A 19,876-nucleotide genomic window follows, 5' to 3' on the forward strand; every position below is an offset into this window, starting at 1 on the left:
AAATGTGGCTGAAATGATGAGAGATTATGCACGGCAATGGGTTGGTTTTTGATGATTTAAAATGTTGATGCATGATGAAGAGTTAATAAATAATGCATGTAGGGTTAGCTAGGTTGTGTGATGATGAGTGTATGTGACATTGTTTTGTGACAAAGAATGGATAGGGTGAATGATTATGTGGCTACATGTTTGAATGATTAAAGTGCATGTGGGTTGATTGAATGAATGCAAAGTGAATGAATAATGAAATGGGAAAGCATGACCAAGGTGGAAATGCATGTGAAATGTTGGAAAGGGATTGGGAATGCACGGCTTTGGGGAAAGAATGAATGGATGTGCAAATGTGTTTTAATTAATGAAAGTGTTTGGAGAATGAATGCAATGATGAAGAGTGAATAAAGAATGCATGTAGGGTTAGCTAGGTTGGCTTTGTTTGGGTGCATGTGTGTTAATGGTGGTTTTGCATGTGAATTGATGGATTGTTTTTGATGGAATAGATGGTTCTTTGCATGGCTATAAGGGAGAGAATAAGAGAGAATGGGCTAGGCCCTTTGTTTTATGTCCAAAGTGAATACAAGGCCTTCAAATTCGTCCATCCTCTTGGCTCCATGGATAAGCTATCCAATCCATGCCCAAAAATGCTCCAAATGGCCTCAAAATGCACTTTCTTGCTCCCTAGGCCCTTAGAACCTGAAAACACACAAAAGAAGCATAAAGGACTAAAATAACGAGAGAAACATAACGTAAATGCACGAGAACAAGCCATTTAAGTCGCATGAATATGCTCCTATCAATAGCCAAATAGCCGAATCCACCCTTGTCATTTGTATTGTAGGTTTAAACCCCTTTGAGCCTCATTTAGCCTATTTTCTTGTTAACCACATCACCCTTACCTAGCCTAGAATAGGACTCTCCATACCCTTGTTCTTGAAGTATAGTGGAGCATGACAATGGAAGGAATTCCTTTTGAGTGACATTTGTGCAGAAAACAAGTGTGGGGGAAGGGATTTTGTGAGTGTGTGTGCGCCAAAGTCGTAAAAGAGGCACGGGAAAAAGAAAGAAAAAACGAAAGGAAAAAAAAAATTGTGAAAAAGAAGAAGAAAAGAAAGAAAAGGAGTGAAAATAAGTGAGAATGAACTCACAAGTGTTGATTGTTGAAGAAAGGGTCCAAAAAGTTTGAATATGGCCCTAAGTTTTTGTGTTTCTCCCTTGGGTGTTCAAAGTTGACTTCTGCATTCTAAAGGGAATTCTAAGTGCCTAATTCAATACTTTGCTCACTATTGCTTTAAGAATGTTTGTTTATCCTTCACCTTTCGTTGTTAGCCAATACCCTAGCCCAGTTACAACCCTTTGACTTCCATCTTGATTGTTATGTGTTTCAATATGTGGAGTTTAAAATGGGTTTGAGCATATGGTATCCATGGTTCTCGCGTCTAAGTAGTGGCATTCCATTCATGAGATCATATATATACATGTTAATAATTCCAGAAAATGCTTTCCTTGTTATAACATATATGAGTGTTCGTCTACATGTTTACATCAATCTTCTCACATATACCTAGTGTAGGGAGTGTAGTCAGAAAATCTGAGGGAAAATAGAGAGTATATCCGGTGAGGAATTGAGGAAATTTTCTAAGGCATGTTACTACATTCAAAATGTTGTTTTAATTGATGAAATGTGAGCTAGTGATAGGGGCATATTTATGCACCTTAGTTTAGCTTGTTCTTGTGCATTTATAGTGTTTTTCCTTAGTAAAGTAGTCTTTTAAGCTAGTTTTATGTATTTTCAGGATTTAAGGGCAAAGTATGCAAAAGGATGCATTTTGGAGCCTTTTGGAGCAAATTAGAGCTTGGGATGGATATCATATGCTTGGAGCTAAGAGGATGGACGAAATTGAAGACTTGAAGATGATGATTCCTACTTAAGCAAGGTTTCCTAGTTGAAGTAGGAAAGTCCCTAATGGAAGATGGTTTCCTAGTTGAATTAGGATTCCTGGTTAAAATGGGTTTCCTAGTTGAATTAGGATTCCTAGAAGAACAAAGTTTCAGCAATGGCCTCAAGTTGCAGCAACAAAGAAGTTTTCCAAGTCCAAGAAGGAGAAGAATTCCAAGATGAAGAAGGATTAGCTTTCCTAATCTTGATGCACAAGGTTTTCAGCCACAAAGAGGAGTCCTAAACACTTTAGGACACCTTATCCTAATCCTATAGGGATGCCATGCACTTTACCTTATCTTGGAGGGTTTCTAGAAGCCTTAGATGCCCTATCCTATCTTTGCCATGGGTTTTATCCAAATCCCCTAAGTTTTTAGGCTTTCTAGAAGCCCTAACATTATCCCTACAAAGGTGCCGCACCCTTATCTCTTTTTCCCTACAAATTTGGCCCTTAAAACATGATTCTAGGAACCTTATCTTATCTCCTACAAAAGTGGCGCCCCAAATCCTTCTAGAAGTGCCAATTTCTGCCACAAAACACTTTGTTTCTAGAACCCTAAAAATTTGGCGCCTCTATTCCTTTTCCGTTGGGGTTTCCTACCTTCTAGATGGCCTATTTCCTTGTGGATTTGGGTTATTCAAGTCCATATCTGATTACCCTAGGGTTTTAAGTGCCTATATATACTCATATTAACCCCTAGATCAGATTACCACCTCTCATACACATTCATTAATTCCAGAAATTCGTCCAACCCTCTCCACACCCTTGCCGCAGCCACCAAACATCTTTCTCCTTAGTTTTAAGCTTTGCCGCACCATCCCCTTCCCCTAAACACTACTACATCCCTCCATAACCATGCATCCATACACCTAAGGCCCTAAACCTGTCCCTAGACCCTTGCCGCACCAAGGAGGAGGAGAAGGGAGCTTGGAAGTTCATGCAATTCGAGTTCGCGTCGCTGGAATTTCTAGGTGTTTCTTTTCCTTTGCTTTCAATGTTTAATTTCAATTCTCTTTGTTTTGTGCGTATGAGGAACTAAACCCCCCCCCCCCTTGGCTAGGGGGGATTCGAAATACATGTTTATGCTTGCGATATGATTTGATTACTTCTAATTGCGTTTCATAAGTTGTGAATTCAATTTACTTATCTATGTGAATTACATTGATTTGTGTGTGTTGGTTGAGAGTGCACGCTTAATTATCATGCATAAATTGGATGCTAGGATATAAGGAAATTTCACCTAATCGTTATGGAATTATATTCACAAGTAGTAAAGATTGATGATCTCAATCGCGTTAAGTAAATTCTTGGCATAAGTTTCATGCAATCATAGTAACAAGTGCTTCGTCAATGCTTATGGTTTTCATAGAACTTAATGATTCTTGCTTGTATCTCTATTATGCAATCATGTAGGGGACTTGTGGGGAATGTTTTGGGTTGTCGTATGCAATCATCCAATTCAATTACGTTAGGAAAATCTGAAGGTTAATTTAAGCGAACCTAATTAACTTGGGGCGTTGAGAATTCATGGGTTATTGAAAAGCAATTGGAAATCGTTTTATATGCAAGTATAACATGTGTGGAGATGAACCCCTTAGCTAGCTTCCCATCCATTCAATTCCATCAAATTCGTTTTACAATCTGTTCTAATTTAAAAAGTTTGTTTTGTTTTTAAATTCGTCCAAAACCAATCCCCCTTTACTTTGTTGAGTCATAGTAGTTAGAAATCACTTTAGTTTGTGTTTTTAAGTGTCTTAGGTCAAAGTAAAACCAATTTTCGTCCAAAGTTGTGTCTAGTGTTCAAAACTGCCCAGATTGTGTTTTTAAGGCAGTTTTGAGTGTTTTGGTGCTGTTTTGAGTCATTTGGTTTGTTTTGGTGTTTTAAAGTTTAGTTTTGCATTCTTTGAGTCTAGTATAGTGTTTTATATTGTGTTTTTACGTTTTTGAGTCAAATCCAAGTGATTAATAATCCCTCCTAATCCCCGGTCCAGAACGATCCCTACTTACATTCTTCACTACAATTGATAAAAAGAGGGTTTAATTTGTGTGCGTATAATTCTCGCATCAAATTTTGGCGCCGTTGCCGGGGATTAGCAACTTTGCTAATCCCTTGGATTGTTATTTTCGTTTTTCTTATTAGATCAGATTCTTATGTTATTTTGTTTCTTGTTTTAGGTACTTGTTTATGACTCGGAGTTCTAATCCGGTTCACGAACATATATTAGACTTTGACGACGATTTTGAGCGTGAGTTGAGACGTAAGAGGAAGAACCCGGAACCTAGTGAATCAAGTGCAAGTTCCGAGTCCGTTTCTGAATTTGAAGAAGAAGTGGAAGACATGGCAGCGGACAACCGAACAATCAAGGAGCTTTCCGCTTCGGGATTGGCCAACAGCAAAAGGTGCGTTTACCAAAAGCCAATTCCACAAAACCAAATAAAAGTAAGCGAACCCAAGCCTAAGTGCCGCACCCTTGTGCATCCAATACCCAAGGGCGGCTCAAGACAAGACTGCCGAGTTCGAATTGAAGTCAAGCCTGTTACATCACATTCCAAAGTACCATGGGCTATCCATGGAAGATCCGAACAAGCACTTGAAGGAGTTTGAAGTCGTTTGCTCAAGCATGACTCCGGTGAACGTAGATGAGAGCATCTTGAAGATGAAGGCCTTTCCCTTTTCTCTCCAAGAGAAAGCGAAAGATTGGTTGTACGAATTGGCTCCCGGAACTGTCACATCATGGGAGAGCATGAAACGAGCTTACTTGGAGAAGTTTTTCCCAACTTCTCGAGTCATCCTCCTACGAAAAAGGATAAGTGGAATTCAACAAGATGAAGGTGAATCCTTTCCTACTTATTATGAACGTTTTAAATCTCTTGTTGCTTCATGTCCACAGCATCAAATGAAGGAGGAACTACTTCTACAATACTTTTACGAAGGACTTCTACCTATTGAACGTCAAATGCTAGATGCCTCAGCGGGAGGAGCCTTGGTGGACAAGACCCCCACGGCTGCAAAGACCTTGATTGCTAATCGAGCATTGAATGCTCAATGATGCGAGAATTACTTGACACTCAAATTAAACCCTCGTTTGACAATTGTAGTAGAATGGATAAGTGAGGGATCGTTCTAGACCGGGGATTAGGAGGGCTTGCTAAAACCTTCTAAATTGACTTAAAAACATAAAAACACAATATAAAACACTATTTAATGCTCGAAGAAAGCAAAACTAAAAATAAGAAAGATTAAGACTAAGATTTCAACGAAATAGGGGGGAATTGGATTTGGACGAATTTAAACTAGAATGAATACTTGAAAACAAAACAAATTGTAAATATGGATTTGACGGAAATGAATGGATGGGAAGCTAGCTAAGGGTTCTTTCTCTACACATGATATTTATGCATATGAATCAATTTCCAGTTATTCCTTCATTGAATTATGAACGACAATGCCCCAAATTAACCGTGACATCACTAGTTAACCCTCAGATTTTCCTTATATTATTGGATTGGATGGCATCATTCGACAACCCAAAACATTCTCAAAAGTTCCCTACATGTCATCATAATAGAGATACAATCGAAGATCATTAAGAATAATGAAAACCATAAGCATTGACAAAGCATTTGCAACTATGACATCATGTTACTCATGCTAAGAATTAAACTTAACGCGATCGTGACAAGCGACCTTCACTACTTTCAAGTATAAGTTAGTAACGATTATGTGAAACCTTCTTAAACTTTAGCCACATATTCATGCATGCTAATTAAGTATCGACCCTCAATCAACAAACACAAATAAGTTAATCATCAAATAGTTAAGCCAATTGCATTCACGAATCAAGAGTTCATAACCGGAATTCATCAATTCATATCACATAAATAATCATGGTATTGAAATCACCCCTAGCCAAAAAGGGTTTAGTTCCTCATAACTTTGAAATCAAAGAAACACCTAAACATTCCAACAACTCAAACTTGAATTGTATGAACGTTTAGGCACTCTTCTCTTCCATTCCTCATATTACAAAACAAAGAGAATTGAATTTAAACATTGAAATCAAAGAAACGCGTAAACATTCCAACAACTCAAACGTGAATTGTATGAACGTTTAGGCCTTCTTCTCTTCGTCTTCGTTGTAGCACAAGGACTAAGGGATGTTGTTGGTGTGTTGAATGAATTGGGGAATTATGGAAATGGAAGAAATGGAGGAGAAAGGGAAGGGAATGGTGCAGAAAATGGAGAAACTCACGGCTAGGGAGAAGATGGAAGTGTTTGTGGTGTGTTGTGTATGAAAAATGAGATGTCCATGAATGAATGAATGCAAGGGTATTTATAGGAGTAGTGGAGGGAACATATGGCTATGTCATTTGTAGGTGAAGTAGGTGGATGTTGTAGATGATTATGAGTGATAAGTGATAAGTGTATGATATGTTAAGTGATAAGTGAATGATTATGATAAGTGATAAATGAATGTATGATATGATAAGTGGTGAATGATAAGTGATAAGTGGTGATGATATGTGATAAGTAATGAGTGGTGATGATAAGTATGGAGCATGTGAATTAACTAATGAAGGAAATGCATGTGCAATGACAATGTGTTAGAATGGGTGTGTGTTATGCATGGCATGATTGGGATTAGGAAAGGTTTTAAATGTCCTAAAACTAAAGAGAACAAGGTTCCAACACTTTGGTCTTCAATTAGGTCTTCAATTTCGTCCAACACTTTGGCTCCAAGCATAAGCTATCCATCCTTAGCCCAAAAGTGCTCCAAAAGTCTCCAAAATGCATCTTTTTGCTCCTTTAGCCCTTTGGACCTATAAACACACGAAAATAGCTTAAAGTACTAAAATAACTAAAGAAACATAACGTAAATGCACGAGAACAAGCCATTTAAGTCGCATGAATATGCTCCTATCAAATACCCCCACACTTAGCTTTTGCTAGTCCTCGAGCAAAACAAAACAAAAGAAACCAAAAACAAAACAAAACGAACAAAACACAACCTACACCTTCCAACAATCGTCTCAGATTTCCAATGCACATGACAAGTTAAAAATCATTAGTCCCATAGATTTTTAGCCATCTTTACAGTTAAGTACATTCTTAATCATAGTCACCACATACTAGTTCACAATTAAGCATTTAAAACACATTTCGAAAGTAGTAACATGCTTTTAGAGAATTTGCTCAAATCCTTACAAAATATGCGCTCGTTTTTCACACAGATTTTCTGACTACACACCCTACACTAGTTATATGTGAGAAGATTGATGTAAATATGAATTCTAACACTCACATATGTTATAATAAAGAAAGCATTTTCTGGATTTACGATAATGACATGAATATGATCTCATGAATGGAATGCTACTACTTAGAATGAGAACCAGTGATTCCATAAGCTCATATCAATTCCAAACTCCACATATTGAATACATAACATCAAGATAGAAGTTGAGGGTTGTAACGGGGCTAAGGGTAATGGTTTAACAAAGAAAGGTAAAGTAAAACAAAGGTTCTTAAAGTAATAGGAAGCGAAGTAATGAAATTGACACTTAAACTCACTTTTAATGGCATAAATCAACTTTTAAACACAAGGGAAGATTCATGCAACAACTAGGGTCAAATTGACTCTTTTGGACCCTTCCTTCAATAACCAATGCTTGTGAGATCATTCTCACTTATTTTTCAACTCTTTTTTTTTTTTTTTTTTTTTTCTTTTCAACAATTTTTTTTTTTCTTTATTTCATTCTTTGGCCGTGCCCTATTATCTTCCCCCACACTTATTTTCTGCAGTATATTGATCAAAAGGAGTTCATTCTAAGTCATGCTTCACTATCCTTTAAGAACAAGGGGTTAACAAAGAAAATAAGCTTGAAAAGGCTCAAAAGGGGTAATCCTACAATACATGTGAAAAGGGATAGGCTTTTTGGCTTTGGCTTGACTAACAACTTCATCTTATTGTATGTTATGCAATCAATATCATGCTTTGAATGAAACGGATATAAGTTCTAGCATTTAGTTCTATCATGATACAATTGCATTCTAAGTAGCAACCAAGCAAGGAATAATGAGATCATGCAACAACTTTAGAAAACAAAGAATCACAGAAAATAACTCTCCAAAGAAGGTAATGGCTCGAGTCTCACAGGGATGTAGCGTTTGTTTGAGTTCCTTCCTTCAAGCATGTTACAAAAAAAACGAATTTTTCTTTTATGATTGCATGTGAAGTCATACATTATAACCATAACCAAGCATATACCAAGAGTAAATCAAACTTTCATCTATGTTTATAACTCTTTTTAACAGTCATGCAACTATAAACCAAATCCTTATCATTGTGTTGGAAGGTACCCTAAGACACAAACACACAAAAACAACTCAAAACACTCTTTTTAGGCTTTTTTTTTAAAACATGTTTTTCAAATTTTTATGTGATTTTCGGAGTTATAAAAACAAAACATACTAAAACACTCTAAAACAACTTAAAAACACCTTAAAACAGCAAGGAACAACATTTGAAGTTATGGGTGATAAAATCCCACGAATTTGCATTAAATATACTTAGTTTAGTTACCCCCCCCACACTTAAATCAAACATTGTCCTCAATGTTTTAAGCATAGATTCACACAAAACATAAGTAAACACACAAAAAGCAACTAAACATATTAAACATGGCATAATGTAATTAACAAAGAGAAGAGTTTAGAGACGCAAATCTGGTTATAGAGTGTAAATTCCATCTTCTCCTTGGTAATTGCATTGAGGCTTTGATCTTTGTGATTCCACAGGCTTACTCTTGAACTGGTTTCTGCCCATCGTTGATTTTCCTTTGTGCTACTTCTTGAACTGGGCAGCAGGATGGTTCTTTTGGTCTCCTCCGAAGGTCTGAGCTTACTCCTTTGGTCTGTTTCTTTGTTCAATCTTTCCAATTCGTATTGAAAAGGGTTGGAGGATAACTCAGCCTAAGTTTGTCTCCACATGCTTCAATGTATCATTTTCACTTGCCTTACTCGCTCCCCTTTGCAGAAGTGGTCCCTTCTCTGGAAGTGTATCAACCGTTGAAGATGACTACTCGAGAGCAACGCTAGGTAAGCAATCAGGAATAGATTCCAGGCAGTTGGCTCCAGATCGGAAGACTGACTCCAAGTGCCGGCTGATTGCTTCTTTTACTTTGCCATGCGAGTAAGAACAAGGACAAAGAAAAAGACAGGGAAAGAGCATGATATGAGATACTTTGGCTTTTGACCTTGATGATATGAGATACCTTTGCTTTGAAGAAGCGGTGAATGAATCAGCACATGCTTCAATCCGCCGTTTCCTCCTGGGTCATATGTACTCCAGGCATCTGGTATCATCTTTGGGGAAGAAGAAAGAATTGAGTATTTTGAAAGGCTTTGCTGGGAGTGCGCCCTCAGAGGTGAGGGAGAGTTGGGCATTTTCTTCAGGTTTGCCCTGCCATAAAAGACGAAGGTCGACATATATAGAGATAATATCAAGTGGTGGTACTTTTTACCCTTGTCGACAAACGTTTTGATCCCGCAAATCCGGCTCTTTGAAATAGTGGCGCCTCTTCGATCTTTGAATACGCCTCTTCGATTTCTGAACGACGCCCCTTCGATTTCTGAGCAGGCGCCCCTGCCATAAAAGACGAAGGTCAACATATATAGAGATAATATCAAGTGGTGGTACTTTTTACCCTTGTCGACAAACGTTTTGATCCCGCAAATCCGGCTCTTTGAAATAGTGGCGCCTCTTCGATCTTTGAATACGCCTCTTCGATTTCTGAGCAGACGCCCCTTCGATTTCTGAACGACACGTGGTAGTGCAGATGCGGCTCCTTTTGACAAAGCTGCACGCGTCTTCTGAAAAGCAGAGAAAGCGTCGCCGAACTTTGCGCTTGTCGGCTAAAGATGTGTAGATGCGATGATGGCCTCCACGTGTTTTCAGCTTTGTCAGAAATCTTTTGACAAGTTGAACGCGTTTTCTGAAAAGCCGAGGGAGCGTCGCCTAAATTACGCCGGAAATTCCGGCTTTTTGAATTGGTGGACGCGTCGCCTTGGCTTTTTTATTGAGCTATCGATCACCACAACAAACACACTCTGAAGAAAATCGACTCCGGCCCTTTGAAATTTAACTCCATCCCTTCTCTTTGAACACTTTTGAAAAATGGCAAACTCATCGAACTTTAGCTTGGAATTGAGCCTTAGCAGTGATACGGGCGCGCCGCGTCAAGGTAACGTATGGCACCCTTCTTTCTTTTCTTCTAACGGTCCTCTCACAGGTGAAGACTCCGTGATGCAGGACGCCACAACAGCTACAATAGTAGCTAGGAACCTCCTCACTCCAAAAGATAGTAGGCTGCTGTCAGGACGGTCCGATGAGTTGGCCGTTCAAGAGTCCCTCGCACTTAGTGTTCAGTGTGCGAGTTCTGTGTCCAACATGGGCCAACGCCTGCTTGCCCGCTCCCGTCAGGTGGAATCATTGATGGTAGAGGTGGAAAGTCTCAAGCAGGAGATCCAGCAGCTTAAGTATGAGAATAGAAGTTTGCATGTGCTTGCAAATAACTATTCGTCGGGCATGAAGAGGAAGCTTGATGAGCTGCAAGAATCTGAGGGTCGAATTCACAATGACCGTCAAAGGCTTGCGTCTTATCTCCAGAGGCACCTTTTTCCTGGGTCATCCAGCGCTTGGCCAAGTATTGAGGCCTGGAATGCTCTAGCTCCGATGCCTCCCGCTCCGATGGCTTCCGCTCCGATGCCTCCCGCTTCTATGCCTCCCGCTTCTGCGTCTTCCGCTTCTACGCCTCGTAGTGGGGCTTCACGTAAACAACCTTTGTGAAGCTCCACCTTTCTCCATGTTTAGTAAACAACCTTTGTGAAGCTTGATAGGAGCATATTTATGCGACTTAAATGGCTTGTTCTCGTACATTTACGTTATGTTTCTTTAGTTATTTTAGTACTTTAAGCTATTTTCGTGTGTTTGTAGGTCCAAAGGGCTAAAGGAGCAAAAAGATGCATTTTGGAGACTTTTGGAGCACTTTTGGGCTAAGGACGGATAGCTTATGCTTGAAGCCAAAGTGTTGGACGAAATTGAAGACCTAATTGGAGCCAAAGTGTTGGAACCTTGTTCTCTTTAGTTTTAGGACATTTAAACCTTTCCTAATCCCAATCATGCCATGCATAACACACATCCATTCTAACACATTGTCATTGCACATGCATTTCCTTCATTAGTTAACCCATATGCACTTATCACTTATCATCACCACATATCATATCACTTAATCACTTATCACTTATCATCACCACTTAACCACTTATCATATCATAACCACATATCATATCACTTATCACTTATCACTTAACATATCATCCACCTACTTCACCTACAACATCCACCTACTTCACCTACAACATCCACTTCACCTACAACATCCACCTACTTCACCTACAACATCCACCTACTTCACCTACAACATCCACTTCACCTACAATATCCACCTACTTCACCTACAACATCCACCTACTTCACCTACAAATGACATAGCCATATGTTCCCTCCACTACTCCTATAAATACCCTTGCATTCATTCATTCAAAAACATCTCATTTCATACACAACACACCACAAACACATCCCTTTCTCTCTTAGCCGTGAGTCTCCCTTAGAATCCAAAAACCATCTTTCCATTTCCATCACTCCTCACTCCATTCCACACTTCCATTCCCCCAAACCAACTATCCTTAGACCTTATGCTACAATAAAGAGGAAGAGAAGAGGGCCTAAACGTTCATACAATTCAAGTTTGAGTTGTTGGAATGTTTAGGTGTTTCTTTGATTTCAATGTTTAATTTTAATTCTCTTTGTTTTGTATGAGGAACTAAACCCCCCCTTAGCTAGGGGGTGATTCGAAATATATGTTTATGCTTGCATTTTGATTTGATTAATTCTAATTGCGTTTCATAAGTTGTGGTTCAATTTGTTTAACCGTTTGATTGATAACTTATTTATGAATGTTTATTAAGAATGCGCGCTTAATTTTCATGCATCAATATGACGCTAGAATATAAGTGAGTTTCACCTAATAGTTACGAACTTATATTCACAAGTAGTGGAGGTTGCTTATAAACAATCGCGTTAAATGAATTCTTGGCACGAGTTTCATGCTCATCATAGTAACGAATGCCTCGTCAACACTTACAGTTTTCATAATGCTTAATGATCTTTGATTGTATCTTTATTGTGCTGTTCACGTAAAGGACTTTTGGAGAATGTTGTGAATTACGTTGCGCTAACCCATCCAATTCATTAACTTAAGGAAAACTTGACGGTTAATTTAAGCGGACCTAATTAACCCGGGGTGATGAGTTTCATAATTTATTGAAATGCAATTGGAAATCTTTTTATTATGCAAGTGTAACATATGTGGAGATGACCCCCTTAGCTATTCTATCATCCATTCATTCCATTTCATCAATTTCATATTTACATTCTGTTTTAATTTGTTCATTTAATTTAATTTCGTATAAACTTAAATCCCCCTTTACTTTAATGTCAATTTAGTTAGAAATCATTTTAGTTTGTGTTTTTTAAAAGCATTTTGAGTTCTTGGTTTGTTTTAGAGTTTTAAAGTTTAGTTTTACATTCTTTGAGTCTAATTTAGTGTTTTATATTGCGTTTTTACGTTTTTGAGTCAAATCCAAGTGATTAACAATCCCTCCTAATCCCCGGTCTAGAACGATCCCTACTTATACTTATACTACAATTTGACGAAAAGAGGGTTTAATTTGTGTGCGTATAAATCACGCATCAAAGCTCCACCTTTTTTTTTTTTTTTTTTTTTTTTTTTTTTTTTTTACATAAATAAAATCAAACGGCATGGAATTTATCTTTGAATGGGCGGTGATACTTGAAATGATCCGGTAATAGTTTAAATTCCAGATTGGGTGCCTGAATCATTAACCACATGTTAGTATAAAAGAAAATTGAAATTCGGGGAGGCGGCTTACCTGTGTGCTCCAAAATGAACTCCAGAATAAACACCCCTTCAAAAGTTATGACTTGTCCCGTGTCATAAAATCCAACTTCCTTGGGAATTGTGGTTTCAAATATGTCCTCTTTGATGCCTTCTACATCTTCTCCAGCCACTACCTTCTCTTGAATCATTCTTCTTGGTGTACAAAGTCCTTTGAAGAATTCAACACCATCTAAAACTTGTTGTGTTGCACCAAGAATTTGAATAGCATTTTGCTCCTTTGGGAAGGCTTCCACGATGTCCTTTTTACTCTCTTCTTGGTTGGGAATCAAAAACCTGCTAGGAAAAGGGACATTGGGTGGAATAACATCAGAATAACATGGAATTGGGACGTCCTTACTGGTGGTGGGTGGTTTAGAGGGCTTAGGGGGCTGCGGCAAGGGTTGTTCTACCCTTGCCGTGTGCATGTCTTCTTCCTCCTCCTCAATTAGCAGCTCTTCATCCACTTCTAGGCTATGTTTGGACATTTTTAGGTCAGCTCCAACCTCCATAGCACTTCCCAAAGTGATAGCATTATGGATTTCAAAATCTTCCTTCGAGTTTTCAATAGTTGAGTTGGAAAGTTCACTTTGCTCTTGAATTTGTTTCATGAACTCCATAATCTGCCCAAATTGCTCGTCCAATTTACCCAACTTCTTGTCTTGATTTTGTTCGTCCTGCGTCAAAGAGGTTAGTAATTGAAAATTTTTATCATTATCCATGGACATACTTGAACTTGATTGGAATTGTTGTGGGGGAGGTTGTGGTGGCTGCATAGGTGTTGTATTGAACTCCTCATATGGTTCCCAATATGCTTCTTGTTGAGCCTCCTTGGCTTGATTTTGTGACCCCTGCGCCAAAGAATTTATTTCATTAAGAATTTGAATATAATCTATTGGCGAACTTGAATTTAATTGAGCATATTGCATATGAAGTTGTGGTGGCTGCATAGGTCTTGAATAGAACTCCTCATATGGTTGCCAATATGCTTCACGTTGAACTTGTTGATCTTCCCACCATATAGAGTTTGAATGATCCCTCCAATCTCTTTGTGGACATTGATTGGCTTGAAATCCTTGCCTATATGAAGCACCAAATGTAGGGACACTCTGCATTGTGGTCCTTTCGGCATACGGCAACAATTTAGAAGTAAGATTTGCCAATTGAGCTTGAATGCTAGCAAAATCCATATCTTACTTCTCTAGTACCTAAAATCAAAGAAAGAGAACTAAATCAAATATCAAAAGTAACAACAAACAAAGAAAACAACACTAAGTTAGAAACTAAAACGAAAACAACTAAACCAAAAAAAAAGAAAAGAACCAAGGGATTAGCAAAGTTGCTAATCCCCGGCAACGGCGCCAAAATTTGATGCGAGAATTACTTGACACTCAAATTAAACCCTCGTTTGACAATTGTAGTAGAATGGATAAGTGAGGGATCGTTCTAGACCGGGGATTAGGAGGGCTTGCTAAAACCTTCTAAATTGACTTAAAAACATAAAAACACAATATAAAACACTATTTAATGCTCGAAGAAAGCAAAACTAAAAATAAGAAAGATTAAGACTAAGATTTCAACGAAATAGGGGGGAATTGGATTTGGACGAATTTAAACTAGAATGAATACTTGAAAACAAAACAAATTGTAAATATGGATTTGACGGAAATGAATGGATGGGAAGCTAGCTAAGGGTTCTTTCTCTACACATGATATTTATGCATATGAATCAATTTCCAGTTATTCCTTCATTGAATTATGAACGACAATGCCCCAAATTAACCGTGACATCACTAGTTAACCCTCAGATTTTCCTTATATTATTGGATTGGATGGCATCATTCGACAACCCAAAACATTCTCAAAAGTTCCCTACATGTCATCATAATAGAGATACAATCGAAGATCATTAAGAATAATGAAAACCATAAGCATTGACAAAGCATTTGCAACTATGACATCATGTTACTCATGCTAAGAATTAAACTTAACGCGATCGTGACAAGCGACCTTCACTACTTTCAAGTATAAGTTAGTAACGATTATGTGAAACCTTCTTAAACTTTAGCCACATATTCATGCATGCTAATTAAGTATCGACCCTCAATCAACAAACACAAATAAGTTAATCATCAAATAGTTAAGCCAATTGCATTCACGAATCAAGAGTTCATAACCGGAATTCATCAATTCATATCACATAAATAATCATGGTATTGAAATCACCCCTAGCCAAAAAGGGTTTAGTTCCTCATAACTTTGAAATCAAAGAAACACCTAAACATTCCAACAACTCAAACTTGAATTGTATGAACGTTTAGGCACTCTTCTCTTCCATTCCTCATATTACAAAACAAAGAGAATTGAATTTAAACATTGAAATCAAAGAAACGCGTAAACATTCCAACAACTCAAACGTGAATTGTATGAACGTTTAGGCCTTCTTCTCTTCGTCTTCGTTGTAGCACAAGGACTAAGGGATGTTGTTGGTGTGTTGAATGGATTGGGGAATTATGGAAATGGAAGAAATGGAGGAGAAAGGGAAGGGAATGGTGCAGAAAATGGAGAGACTCATGGCTAGGGAGAAGATGGAAGTGTTTGTGGTGTGTTGTGTATGAAAAATGAGATGTCCATGAATGAATGAATGCAAGGGTATTTATAGGAGTAGTGGAGGGAACATATGGCTATGTCATTTGTAGGTGAAGTAGGTGGATGTTGTAGGTGAATTAGGTGGATGTTGTAGGTGAAGTAGGTGGATGTTGTAGATGATTATGAGTGATAAGTGATAAGTGTATGATATGTTAAGTGATAAGTGAATGATTATGATAAGTGATAAATGAATGTATGATATGATAAGTGGTGAATGATAAGTGATAAGTGGTGATGATATGTGATAAGTAATGAGTGGTGATGATAAGTATGGAGCATGTGAATTAACTAATGAAGGAAATGCATGTGCAATGACAATGTGTTAGAATGGGTGTGTGTTATGCATGGCATGATTGGGATTAGGAAAGGTTTTAAATGTCCTAAAACTAAAGAGAACAAGGTTCCAACACTTTGGTCTTCAATTAGGTCTTCAATTTCGTCCAACACTTTGGCTCCAAGCATAAGCTATCCATCCTTAGCCCAAAAGTGCTCCAAAAGTCTCCAAAATGCATCTTTTTGCTCCTTTAGCCCTTTGGACCTATAAACACACGAAAATAGCTTAAAGTACTAAAATAACTAAAGAAACATAACGTAAATGCACGAGAACAAGCCATTTAAGTCGCATGAATATGCTCCTATCACTCAACAATACGAAGGCATTGGACAGAGGAGTACCCCACGGCAACACCAAGTCAATGAGGTAAGTACCATAACCGAACTTCAAAATCAAATGGCTAACCTTACTACGTTGCTTTCTCAGGTGGTGGAAGGTCCAAAAGTCAAAACCGTAGCTTCTTGTGGCGTATGCTCCATGCAAGGACACCCTACGGACAAGTGCCCACAATTGATCGAGAATGGAGGGTGGGAGACACTCAATGCCGTGGGATATGGCAACCAATACCAAACACGTGGTGATCCGTTTTCTAATACTTACAATCCCGGTTGGCGTGATCATCCAAATTTCAAATGGCGAGACCCCCAACAAGGTCAACAACAAAGCGGATTTAGGCAACAATCCCCGGGTTTCTATCAAAAGTCGTTGGCACCACCACAAGCCCAAGCACAACCTGCCCAAAGCAATGTAGGTAATTCAAGTGATAATGATAAGATTTTTCAATTACTTACTACTTTGACGCAGGAAGTCCAAACTCAAAACAAAGAGAGGCAAATCCAAGACAAGAGGGTGGACAACTTGGAGAAGCAAGTGGGACAGATTGCCGAATTCATGGGGCAATTTCGTGAGCAAGGAAGGTTGCCTAGCTCAACGGTGGTCAATCCGAAAGGTGGATTCGAATCTGCAAAAGCTATGCATTTGCGAAGTGGAAAGCAAGTCGGATCTGACCTCAAACCATCCAAATCACGTTCCAACGAGGAGGACAAGTTGAGAATTGAAGAGGAGGAGCAAAGGCCACTCACGGCCAAGGTGGAACCAAATGTGCCGCAAGTTCCAAGTGATCCCAAGTCGTCCAATTCATCCAATAAAGGTAAAAACGTGTCAAGTTCGGTTCCTACTAATGATTTTCCTGCGAATGTTCCTTTTCCTAGTAGGTTTAAGCAAACAAAGAAAGAAGAAGCAGAAAAGGACATTTTGGAGACGTTTCGGAAAGTTCAAGTCAATATTCCCCTTTTGGATGCAATCAAGCAAGTGCCCAAATACGCTAAGTTCTTGAAGGAATTGTGCACTACAAGGAAGAGGGCGTCACATAAAGAGGTAGTAAGTGAAAACGTTTCCGCTGTTTTACAAAGGAAGTTACCACCAAAATGCAAGGATCCAGGTAGCTTTACAATTCCTTGTATTATTGGTAAAACTAAGTTTGAAAATGCTATGTTAGACTTAGGGGCTTCAATTAACGTCATGCCCTACTCTATTTATGCTTCAATGAACCTTGGTGAATTGAAAAATGATGGTGTGATTATTCAATTGGCCGATAGATCTAATGCCTATCCAAAGGGAGTTTTGGAAGATGTTTTAGTGCAGGTGAATAACTTGATATTCCCGGCGGATTTTTATGTGCTTGAAATGGACGATTCGGTTCATTCTCCACCCTTGCCACTCCTACTTGGAAGACCGTTCATGAAAACAGCCCAAACAAAGATTGATGTGGCCAAAGGAGCACTAACAATGGAGTTTGGTGGTGATATAATTAAATTCAATGTTTATGACTCTATTAAGAATCCTAATGATAGTCATTCTTGTTTTGTCATACATGTGCATAAGGATATAGGACCGAAAGGATCCACACTTATCAAGAAGGATGTATCAAGAACCACCATTGGAGAAGAACTTGGAGTGGTTGCCCTACAACCACCCAACATGGCCGAAAGTAGCCATGGTGACATTGTTGATAGGGCTGCCGATTTTGAGCCTTCACCACAATATGTTTGTAAGTCGTCAATCCCAATTTCAATTCCCATTTCAACTAATAGGTTGTTACCTTCTTTGGTGCAGGTGACCAATCGTTTTAAAGGTGGTGGGAGCATTGATAGGAGCATATTCATGCGACTTAAATGGCTTGTTCTCGTGCATTTACGTTATGTTTCTCTCGTTATTTTAGTCCTTTATGCTTCTTTTGTGTGTTTTCAGGTTCTAAGGGCCTAGGGAGCAAGAAAGTGCATTTTGAGGCCATTTGGAGCATTTTTGGGCATGGATTGGATAGCTTATCCATGGAGCCAAGAGGATGGACGAATTTGAAGGCCTTGTATGCACTTGAAGACACAAAACAATGGCCCTAACCCAATCACATAACACCTTGCCATGAGCTTAACACATTATGCCATACAAACCAACCTATTTTAGGCCCATTCTATGTACTTAAACCCTAGCCCTTTAAACTAGTTCATTTATCACTTATCAAACCATTCACTTATCACTCACCACATATCATTCATTTATCACTTAACATATCATTCATTTATCACTTAGCATATCATTCATTTATCAATTATCAAACCATTCACTTATCACTTCCATTCACTTATCACTCACCACATATCATTCATTTATCACTTAACATATCATTCATTTATCACTTAACATATCATACACTTATCATAATCATTCACTTATCACTTATCATAATCATTCACTTATTCTTTCATCATTCAACCACCAATTCAACACATGCATTTCAAACCTTTCAACACCCTTTAATCATCCCCCTTTAAGTTATGATTTTATTTCCTAACCCTACATGCATTATTTATTGCATCATCTCATTTCATACACAACACACCACAAACACTTCCATTCCTTCTCTTTGCCGTGAGTCCCCTTAGAATCCAAAACCATCTTTCCATTTCCACCACTTCCCAACCCTCCAAACCACTCCTCTACCATTTCCATAATCCCCCAAACCTCACCTTAGACCTTGTGCCATAATAAAGAGGAAGAGAAGAGGACCTAAACGTTCATACAATTCAAGTTTGAGTTGTTGGAATGTTTAGGTGATTCTTTGATTTCAATGTTTCATTTTAATTCTCTTTGTTTTGTACGTATAAGGAATGAAAGAGAAGAGTGCCTAAACGTTCATACAATTCAAGTTTGAGTTGTTGGAATGTTTAGGTGTTTCTTTGATTTCAACGTAATGAGGAACTAAAACCCCCTTTAGCTAGGGGGTGATTCGAAATAAATGTTTATGCTTGCATATGAATTGATTAAACTTTCGTTGGAATTTCATAAGTTGTGGATTCAATTCGTTTAATTGTTTGATTGATAACTTATTTATGTATGTTCATTGAGATTGCAAGCTTAATTTTCATGCATGAATATGACGCTAGAATATAAGTGAGTTTCACCTAAACGTTACGAACTTATATTCACAAGTAGTGGAGGTTGCTCATAAACAATCGCGTTAAACGAATTCTTGGCATAAGTTTCATGCGTATTCCATAGTAACGAATGCCTCGTCAACACTTATAGTTTTCATAATGCTTAATGATCTTTGATTGTATCTTTATTGTGCTTTTCACGTAAAGGACTTTTGGAGAATGTGGTGAATTGCGTTGCGCTAACCCATCCAATTCATTAACTTAAGGAGAACTTGACGGTTAATTTAAGCGGACCTAATTAACCTGGGGCGTTGAGTTTCATAATTTATCGAAAGACCAACTGAGAATCAATCTTGTATGCAAGTGTAACATGTATGGAGATGAACCCCTTAGCTATTCTATCATCCATTCATTCCATTTCATCAATTCCATATTTACATTCTGTCTAGTTTATTAACTTGTTTCGTTATTTCAATTTTCGTAAAAACCTCAATCCCCCT

General features: G+C 38.2%; 1 protein-coding gene across 1 annotated transcript in view; it reads left to right on the plus strand.

Annotated features, from left to right (window-relative positions):
- The window catches only part of LOC148692990 (uncharacterized), a 31,160-nt gene extending 13,099 nt beyond the window's left edge, over positions 1-18,061 (plus strand). The window contains exons 2-3 of the mRNA XM_088680279.1: positions 16,860-17,285; positions 18,058-18,061. Coding sequence (XP_088536405.1) covers positions 16,860-17,285; positions 18,058-18,061 — 430 coding nt within the window. The remainder of the gene's footprint in view (positions 1-16,859; positions 17,286-18,057) is intronic.
- The last annotated feature ends 1,815 nt before the right edge of the window (positions 18,062-19,876 follow it).

This window comes from Pyrus communis, chromosome 11 (assembly GCF_041283825.1).
Source record: "Pyrus communis isolate YQ-2024b chromosome 11, ASM4128382v1, whole genome shotgun sequence".
In the NCBI taxonomy this organism is placed as follows: Eukaryota; Viridiplantae; Streptophyta; class Magnoliopsida; order Rosales; family Rosaceae; genus Pyrus; species Pyrus communis.